General features: G+C 48.6%; 1 protein-coding gene across 2 annotated transcripts; it reads left to right on the top strand.

Annotated features, from left to right (window-relative positions):
• The first annotated feature begins 2,590 nt into the window (after positions 1 to 2,590).
• ZBTB42 (zinc finger and BTB domain containing 42) lies at positions 2,591 to 8,354 on the top strand. Of its 2 annotated transcripts, none has more exons than XM_040559058.1 (2): positions 2,591 to 2,896; positions 4,236 to 8,354. In XM_040559058.1, the coding sequence occupies exon 2, from the start codon at positions 4,250 to 4,252 to the stop codon at positions 5,675 to 5,677; it is 1,428 nt and encodes a 475-aa protein (XP_040414992.1). In that variant the 5' UTR covers positions 2,591 to 2,896; positions 4,236 to 4,249; the 3' UTR covers positions 5,678 to 8,354. The 2 variants fall into 2 exon arrangements, with proteins under 2 accessions (XP_040414992.1, XP_040414993.1); XM_040559059.1 differs by lacking the exon at positions 2,591 to 2,896 and adding an exon at positions 3,368 to 3,517.
• Positions 8,355 to 9,943: the final 1,589 nt, after the last annotated feature.

Here is a 9,943-nt window from a genome sequence, read left to right as displayed (position 1 = left end):
GGATTGAGAGGCCCCACTTGGTAAATATATACTCTCCTTGGATCAAAAGGGTAAGAATGGAAGCGAGTCCTCAGGCTTTATGGACCTGATCCAGTTGGTTTTTCTACTAATTTCTGTGGGATTTGGCTGGTGTCCAGGCAGCATAAACAACCAGGACCAGGGCTAGCCCTGCCTGGCAAATGAAAGCCCTGCTAGCACCGCCAACTTTTCCTCTCTGCCCTAAACCCGCATTTTCTGCTCAGCTCTACAATGCTACATGAGCGGCAAGATGCTTGGTGGCTCCCAGGAGGGTTTTAGCCAAGCCCAGGAGCTCACATTGCTGCCAAAGGATGCCTGGTCCATCAGCTCCTGACACTTTCCATCAGTCCCCGTTCATATGCAGCTGTCCTCGCATTTGGCAATGGGATGGGGGTGTTGTCCCCCAGCCCGGACTGTGGTCAGAGAGTTTCCTATGGGCTGTGGGGACTGGGCAGCTGCTGCCTGGCTCCTTTCACTCGGGGAAGGACTGAAAATGGAGCCTCTTCCTAATGGTACTGGAGTCTTTGTCTTGCCGAGGCTATGGGGCCAGAGAGATGAAAGTAGAGCATTTGCTTCTGATTTTCCTGCTTTCATGAGGGCCTTCAGAAAGGCAGGAGCTTTCAGAATAAAGTTTCTGGGGCAGTTCTTCCTGTTGCCTTGCCTCGAGTAATCACTTAGGGCTTGTTTACACTAGAGAGTTGTACTACCAGTATTTTATACAACTGCACCGAAATCAGCACAACACCTGTATTGTGTCTATCGCTACCTTGGTGCGAAGGCAAGCCTGCTATTTCTGAGGCCTTGAAAAGCAAGCCAACAATGAGCAGAATGGATAAGGGGAGAAAATGAGAACACTGCCGTGTTTCTTGAAATTTCAAACTCGGTAATGACCACAGATTCATTGTGAAATTGTAACTGGTTACTAAAAATAAAATACTGTTAGATTGTAGACAATTATTCCTAGCTTACAGAACCCAAACAGGAATTGAATCCTTAGGGTTTTTTTCATTTTCTTTTTCCTCCCCTTATTATTAAAGGAGAGAGGGAAAAAATGAACAATGTGTTACACAAAATAAGGGATTTATGCCAAGCAGCATAATTTGTACAAATACTGCCCAATATTTCTAGTGTACAAAGAGAAGCTCTACAAGTCGTCACATCCACACAGAGGGCTTCATGGAAGCTGCACTTTCTTGTTGAAGAAACCGCTTCACTTACAGTGGAGCCTGTGTTGTCTTCAGCACTGTCTTCAAAAGGACAGAGTTCCCATCCCAGGATGGTGTCTGTGATCTGAACAAACAGATGAAGGTCTCACCTTTACCAAACAGTGATGGATTTAACCCCAGCACCTTTAACTCTCACTGGAGCTGGTCACTTCTGCGTTCTGGGCTGGACTTTCCCAATTTGAACAACATCGATAATGATATTACAGCAGGGCTTTGTGACAGCGCAGTCGCTGACACTCAAAACCCAACCAAATACCCTGGCATTCACTGCCAACTGAATTAAACCGTCAAGGTCTGTGAGAGGGAAGTGGCTGTTGGCAAAAAATAGATGCTGAATTCTGTGACAAAGAGCCTGAGGATTAAATATCGATGAAATGGACCAAATTACTAACAAATATACCAACCGATAAAAGTGATGTTTTAAGGTGCTAATGCCATCATTGGGCATTGAAAAAGAAGAAGAAGAAAAAAAAAGTTGCTATCCTAGATACTATAATCTAGACGGGCAACCTAGAGGAGGGAAAAGAAAGGAGTTTCTCAGCATTACTTGGTGGAAGCAAGAGTCTCCGGACCAGAGCCACGCAGGGTGCTTGCAGCAGGGCTCTGATCTCTCTCCACTCACCCGAACCCAACAGCGTTGCAAAACACACCCCTTTTCTTTTTAAGCACGGCTAAAACCTCACACAAAAAGAAATATACACGTGATCAAGTCAGCCTGGACCTGGAGCCCCGCTCCAGCGCTTCGGGTCCGAGGCCACCTCCACCTGCCGGGGGACCCAGCGGCGGGTCCGGCTGCAGCCGGGGGGCTCCGGGAGGCTCAGGGCGGGGCGGGGAAAGCCCCCCGGTCCCGGTCCCGATCCCGATCCCTAGCAGCGCCAGGGAGAAGCTCCGGGCTGCGGTGCGGGCAGCAAGAGCCGTGCCCGACTTTTCCCCGTTTGCTGGGGCGGGAGATCCGCCACTTTTTTTTTTTTTTTTTTTTAATCACTCTAAACGCTCTCACTTGTGATGGGATTACAGCTAATTAAAATTTAAAATTCGAATCAACTATCGAAAAGGTCATCTCAAAAAAAAAATAAAAAATATAAAAATAAAAAATCCGCAGGCATCTGGTAGCAAAACTAAAGCCGAAGAGCGGGGGAGCGCACGGTCGGGGCTGCTCGGTCCCGGTCCCGGTCCCGGTCCCCGTCCCCTCTCCGCGCCAGCCCCCGGGGGTGCGCGCCCCGCTCCGCGGCCGAGTTGGGAGCGGGACGGCGGCGGGGCCAATGCAGCGGTCGGGCGGGGAGGGGAGGAAGGGAGGGGAGAGGAGGAGGAGGAGGAAGAGGAGGGCAGCGGGGAGGAGGAGAAGGAGGAGGAGGAGGAGGAGGGGAGGGCGCAGCCGGCACCGCGCACCGGCCGCCGGGGCTGGCCGGGGCGCCGGGGGGCTATTGTGTGCGCCGGGCGGGGACGCACGCTTGCACACGCGTTTCCCCCCCCCCCCCCACGTTTGCACACTCGTTTGCACACTCACCACCAGCACCCCCCCCGCGGCTCGGGAGGACAAATATCGCGAGAGCGGCCGGCGACCAACCTGCTCCGCAGCCCCGCCGCGCCGCCGCGCCCGCGGAGCCCCCGCGCAGCGCCCGCATGCAGCCGCGCAGCCCCGCCGCGCCTCGGTGAGTAGCGGGACCCCCCCCAAACTGCCCCCGCCTCCCCTTCCCCTGGGGGGACGAGAGGGAAAAACGCTCCCTGCAAAGTTGGGGAGTGCTCCCAGAGGCTTTTTGGGGGTGCTCGAGGGGTAGGGAGGCGCCCCGGAGGGGTTGCGCGGGGTCCCCCCCCCCTCCATTTGGTGCGCGGAGCCGGGCGCAGGCGAAGGTCACGGCGGTGCTGCGGGGAGCAACTCCGGGGAGGGAGGTGCGGGGGGGGGCACCGCTGGGAAAGGGGGGGGGGGGGGCGGGCTCGGGGCAAGTTTGTGGGATTTAATCGCGGGCTATAAATGGGGCTGCTGGAACTTTAAAAGGCAGCAAGCTGTGGTTGGCTGGTAGCGAGATTTGGAGTAACATATGGCATTAAAAGGCGCACAGCTGGAGGTAGCATTTCCATCGCAGTGAAGTCAGAGCAGCTGACTCTCCAGCTTGCGGTGTAATTAGCAAACCGAGCACTCCTCCTTCCCTCCCAGCCTCCCTCCCTCCAGCCTCCCTCCCTCCCTCCCTCCGCGCCTCGCTTGCACTCGCGCACGCACCCGCGGCCGCTCCGCGCTCCCCCTGCCCGGCTCCGCGCCCCGGCCCCGCGGGAAGGTAAGGACCCGGCGGGCAGCCCCAGCCCTCCCGCCTCTTATTTTCCTCCTTGCCCTTTAATAACTTCAACGGAAACTTTTTTTTTTTTCCGCCTTTTTTTTTTTTTTAATTTATTTTTTTCCCCTTCGTTTTGCATGCGGGGTGCTGCTGCTGCTGCTCTGCCTCCATCCCCGTCCTCCTCCTCCTCCTCCTCCTCCGTGCCTGGGAAAACGCCGCTTCCCCGGAGCGAGCCGCGGCTGTTTTGTTGTGATTCCGTGCATGAGGAGCGGGGATAAAGTTTAAATTGTGTGTGTGTGCGTGACGGGGGTAATGCGCTTTATTAAAAGATGCCCCGAGTTAGCGTCGCTGGGAAGAGAGCCTGGGAGTTTGTGCTTTTTATTTATTTATTTTTCTTGCCTCTTCTTAATTTTATTAAAGTGCTTAGTGGGAGAAACAAAGGTTGGAGGGGCTGCTGCTTTACTAGCTTTTGTTTACTTACAATCAAGTTTTTCCTGTTCGGAGCAGGTGCGAAAGGATGAGAAGCATGTTGTGTTGTTTTCTTCTTTTTTTTTTTTTCTTCTCCCCCCCCCTTTAATAAAACTATTACAGACAATTAACAGTAAACGTTATCTCCAAGGCTGTTTCTTTGGCTTGTGTTACCAAAAAGCCGATCTGTTTGTTACAGCTGCTAGGAGGCTTTAGTTTACAGTAGCATTCAAGTTTTTCCTGTTTTGAACAGGTTATGAAGGAAGAATGGAGTTTCCAGACCATAGCCGCCAGTTGCTGCAGTGTCTGAGTCAGCAGCGTCACCAGGGCTTCCTGTGTGACTGTACTGTTTTAGTTGGAGAAGCTCAATTCAGAGCTCACAGAGCCGTTCTTGCCTCTTGCAGTATGTACTTCCATCTTTTCTACAGGGACCAGTTAGACAAAAGGGATATTGTGCATCTGAACAGTGACATTGTCACAGCCCCTGCCTTCAGCCTGCTGCTCGAATTCATGTACGAGGGAAAGCTGGAATTCAACAGTCTCCCGGTGGAAGATGTGCTGGCTGCTGCTAGCTACCTCCACATGTATGACATTGTGAAAGTCTGCAAGGGCAAGTTGAAAGATAAAGAATTATGTCCGGAGGAGAAGATTAATGATGAGGTGGCCGGTTTGGAGAAAGCGGAGCATTTTCTAGACGCCGGAGCGCCCCTGGTCCACGAGTTTGACCCAGGAAACAAACAAAAATTCAGCGTTGCAGAATACGACAGAGCGGCAGGCAAAGAAAAGGTCAGCAGTCACCCTGCCTGGTCCTCTGATCATATAAGTGTCAGCTCTGCGCCGACAGAGGCAGAATCGTGCGCCGCAGCAGCTGGAAAAACAAAGGCTAATGTCAATAGTTCCACAGGACCTTTGTCCCAAAGGTCTGTTAACCATACCCTGGCTTCGGGTGATGTGGACTGCGCGCTGGATTTGTCTTTCAAGCCCGTGCCGGGGAGAGATTCCTTACACCCCTCCTATGTCTTTGGACAGCTGGCTTCCGACAGCCAGCAGCAGGGTACCGAGCCACTTGTTAAAGATGAACAAGACTTGCTGTCAGATCAGGAGGACAGCGAAGCCAGGAGTCCGGAGAGTCAGCATTTTGGGAATTCAGCCAAAAGCCTAGTGACAGGGTTAGGACACATGTTCGCGGGGAATGGCAGCTCTCATGCCCGAGAGGAGGATATAGATCAAGACCGAGACGAGAGCGAGGATGACATGGATTCGTCGGACATCTCCTCAGGCGTGCTCGTGCCTCCCGGGCATATCTGCATTTGCCCCCTGTGTAGCAAGGTGTTCCCGAGCCCGCACATCCTCCAGCTGCACCTCAGCTCCCACTTCCGCGACAAGGACGGCTCGCGGACCCGGCTGTCGCCCGACGGCTCGGTGCCCACCTGCACCCTCTGCGGAAAGACTTTCTCCTGCATGTACACCCTCAAGAGACACGAGAGGACTCACTCGGGCGAGAAGCCCTATACCTGCGGCCAGTGCGGAAAGAGCTTCCAGTATTCCCACAACCTCAGCCGCCACGCGGTCGTGCACACCAGGGAGAAGCCCCACGGGTGCAAATGGTGCGAGAGACGGTTCACGCAGTCGGGGGATTTATACAGACATATCCGCAAATTTCATTGTGGCCTTGTAAAGTCCTTGGTGGTTTGAGACACGTCGTTTTTTCTCCTTTCCCCCGCGTCCCCCGGCCCTTTTAAAACAAAACAGGAAAAAAAGGCAGCATCTGAATTTTCTTTTTTTTTTTTTTTTTCCTTTTTTCTTTTTTTCTTCCTTTATTTTGGTGATATTCACTTCAGGTATATGATCTTTAAAAGATGCAGAGGTATACACTCCAGAGGCCTTTTAATGCAATCCTTCCACCTCTCCATCTCCCCCGTCCCTTGCCTCCTTCCCTTCAGGTCTTTTCTTGCGCACCCATGCTACATTATTAATGTGAAATGATCTAAGTAATTCTGCAATGATTTAGTATCTGTTTTCATGCTGGAAGTACTTGCTTCGTGGTCAGGGTGTGTTTTTTGTGTTTTTTTTTTCTTTTTATTTTTAGTTTGAAGAAAGATTGCTTATAAGTAAATTCCGGAGAAATACTTGGATTCCATTAAGCTTCCCTGATGCCGTCTGCGTAGTGCGTAGAAACATCCGAAGAGACGACCGATGGCTTAAACACATTTCAGCGTAGGGAAATTTCTCTGCGTGTATCTCTAACAGGCTGTAGTCTTATTTCATAGAGCTGGAAGAGACCTCAAATTGGCCCAAAAGATAAAGGGGAAGGGGGGAGAATTTCTGGATACACCTTTGGTACTAGTCACTTTGTTGTTGTTGTTGTCGTTGGCTTTTTTTTTTTAATTATGTTGGAATAGTTCTGCAATCAGTCCTGCAATCTGAATGAGAAGTTTTTGCCTCGAGGCTTGCCTTAGTTTCCCTTCCCACCCATGCGCTTGCCTACAGCAGAGCACGGAGCTGCTTCGTGGCTTGAAAAAAGCCCGTCCACAGCGGCCTCGCTCCTCGGCTGCCGAGGGATGTGCGCTAGCACGGGTCCGAAATCCTGCACTCCGTGAACGTTTGCATCCCCTCATTGGTGTGCGGGGACAACCCCACTCCTGGTGCGAAGGTGGCAGCAGGGGATTGTGTGGCTCTGGTGATGGGAAGGGGCCAGCACCCCCTGTCTGGCCTTGGCCGGCTGCTGGGCTCCCCCTGCTCTGGGCACCCGGTGCTGAGCATCCGAGGAGATGCCCCTCTCGCTGTCTTCTCCGAGAAGTTTGCTGGGAGGCTGCCGCCGGCAGCTCACGGTTTTATTTCTTGGTTTTTAAATGAAGTTGGTAATCCCTCTGGGCCCAGGTCCGTGCAATCCCTGCTGCTAAGGGGCAGTTGGAAGAGGAAGCGTTGGAGGGAAAGCGTGGCCTAACTTTTCCCCCCACCCGGTCAAATCACCACCTTTCTCCGGGGAGGTTTTTGGATCTTGGGGTGGTTTTATCTTTCACTTTTTAATTATTATTGTTCGTGTTGTTGTTTTTTTTTGTGTGTGTGAACTGAGGCTGCCTGTAACCATAACCAGTTTTACTCCAAACACAGTAACTCAATTACTTGCCTAATAGAGCATCCTTTGGGCTGTGCATGTCAGTAAATATCGGATTATTCCTTTCCAGTCAAATTATCCATTCAGGGTACGTGTATGTGGGACTGAAATATAATAATAATATCTGAGGGTTTTGAATGTCGTTCTGCTGCGTTACTGTTGCTTCCCCATCCTTCCTCACACTCCTGGATTATGTCTTTTGTGAAACAAATGTTTATTTTTAAATGAACATGAAGCACTGAGTTTGATTTTTTTTTTTTTTTTTTTAAGTTGTGCTTAAAATACTGTATTTCATCTTATAAAGAAAGAATTGCCTAATGCCTTCCCCTTCTGGTCCAAAACCTGAGCACTACCTACATAAATAATATGGGATTTTTTTTATTTTATTTTATAAGTACTTCCCCTTAAAAAAAAAAAAAATAGCAAGATTGTTACAGCCTCCTCTTATTCATCTCTTAAACTATGAATGTACATGTAATGTGAAATTTTGCTTCTATTTATAGTTTTGGGTTTTGTTTTCAGTCTAATTTGTCTACTGTAAAATATTTTTGCTGAACCTGTTACATATGGAAGTTGTGGGAGAGTACTGTATCTTGAACATAAGTGGCTTTGGTACTGTGGTCTTATTCTACTTAATCAGCTTTTTCTTTTTTTTTTCTCCTTTTTGCTGTGATTGGAAATAGCACTGAACAAAATCTACTAAAATTAAGTTATTTTTCTTTCTACTAAAATTAAGTTATTTTTTTCTCCTGAAGATACTTGATATAGTATTTATTAGATTTTTTTTTTGAAGTGGAATTATTACTGTTAATCTATTTCAAAACTAGTTAATTTACACTTTAAATTTTATAACAATGTTTTTGCATGTTGAACAACATGTAAGCAGTTTAATGTAGAGTCAGCATTACTGAAGCTGATAATCTCTTAATTTTGCATTTTTGTGACACTTTTTGCATTTCAGTCTTCAGTTTCTGTTGTTTTTTTTTTTAAGATCATAAAATAGGATGTGCCATAAGACATCGCTAGTGTATGGAGCAGGGAAAAGTTTAAACAAGTTTGTGTCTGATGCTAGTATAGGAATAATTCATTAAACTGATGCTATGAGCATGCTCTGTACTGCAGTGAATATGGGGCGAAAGTTTAAAAAAAAAGACTTTCTCATTCTTTACTACATCATAAACACACTGTTCTCATCGTCTGGTATTTGTGTTCCCACTCCTCATAGCTTGAATTTCTAAAGTAAAGACGTTTGCACTTATTTTTGTCCTTAAGGTGACTTTTTTTGGCTCTCTCTCTGTGTCTCCGAGTTGCAATAGCTCTGAGCGTGTTTTCAAAGTGGTTTCAAAGCTCTACAGAGAAGTACTAAAAACATTGCACACTTCGGCTTGTCTTTTCACAAACTGTTTCACTGCGGGGCAGTGGCCATCCTGGTAGGGGATGGTTCTGCGCCACATTTTAAACACTGGATTTGTCTTCTACTACAAACAAATACTGTGAAGTTAATGTAAAAAAAAAAAAAAATAAATAAAAAATCATTGATATTTTTAATTGTTTTTAATCTTGGTGCAGTTCAGATTAAATATGTATATTTAAAGACACTAATTTTTGTGGGAGAGTTTTATAGTATACAGTATGTAGAGAAGCTATTGGAATGGAATATATTTTATAAAACGTTCTATCACTGTTTTATAGTGAACTATTTTTCCTTCAGTGTTAGCGTAATGCTGTTAGTCTAGATATGACAATCGCAGAAGGAGTGATTTAAGCTACTGTTAGCGCCTAGTTTTGCGTGGAGTTCTGTTTGCAACTGTATTGGTATGTGCTGTAAAATGTGACAATCGTGACTAGGATTGTTGTCTTTATAAATTTACACGAAATAAAATGTGCTAGAGTTGTAAACTTGAGCCTCCTCCTCCCCGCTTTAGCAGAAGGGGGGGGGTGTTGGGTTTGTCGTTATTAATTACAAGTGGGTGCACTGCTTTTATTTATTTTTTTTAAGTAGATACTCTAATTTTTATTTTTTTTTTCAGGGCCGGTGGGAATGGTAGACATCTGAGGCGCACCTAGAGGCGAGCAGCCTGCGTGCATCCAGCTCGGCCAGCAGGGTGAATGGAGGGGGCTCCTTCAGCCCCAAAACCTCCACGGCCCCGGGGGGAGCCAGGCTCTGCCCCAGCTCCTGCTGCTGGCTTCTGTCTTAACTTCCCGGACTTCAGCAGGAGCTGGGGGCAGGAGGAAGAAAGTGTGAGCTGCATGCGCCAGCTGCTGCTCAGGGGAGGAAAATAAGGATGGTTTTGCCACCCGTACTACGTATCTGGGATTTCTTACTTTTGATGAGGCAAAGGGCTCTGGTGGGTGACATGGGGCTGCCTCGAGATGGTGCTGCTTTGGGGAAGGGCAAATTATAGGTGATGCTGGTGTGGAGGGGCAGCTGTCTGTCTGCCCCTCTGCTGTCACGTAGTCACCTCCTTGCAGTCGTAACAAAATATGAGTGTTTTTCTTGCACTCGGTCATGCTTCCTGCCTCGTGCAGCTTGTGCCTCCGTCCCCATCCAGAGGGAGGACAGAAGGCTGCTGGAGACCTGTGTTGTTCCTGCAATGTCTGGCTGCCATGCCGTATCCTAAAAACAATACTTTTTAAGTATTTCTGCTGATGGTGGGGGGATTTTCCTGCAGCTGCGTGTTCATGGCACGCTTTTTTTCATTCTCTTCTGCTGCTGGAGGTGGATGGAAGAAGATTGAACTCACTGTGCCCAAATCTAGGTGCTGCGCTAAGCCAGGGGAGGCAGCAGGCTGTTCTTGGAGGGAGAAAGAAGCGAGCTCAAAGCTAAACCTGCGAAGTGGATG

This window comes from Cygnus olor, chromosome 5, assembly GCF_009769625.2.
Source record: "Cygnus olor isolate bCygOlo1 chromosome 5, bCygOlo1.pri.v2, whole genome shotgun sequence".
Classification (NCBI taxonomy): Eukaryota; Metazoa; Chordata; class Aves; order Anseriformes; family Anatidae; genus Cygnus; species Cygnus olor.
This window is presented reverse-complemented; position numbering and strand designations above follow the sequence as displayed.

What these genes read in the sequence shown, in the direction of transcription:
- ZBTB42 (XM_040559058.1), top strand. Translation starts at nt 4,250, where the DNA reads ATGGAGTTTCCAGACCATAGCCGCCAGTTGCTGCAGTGTCTGAGTCAG.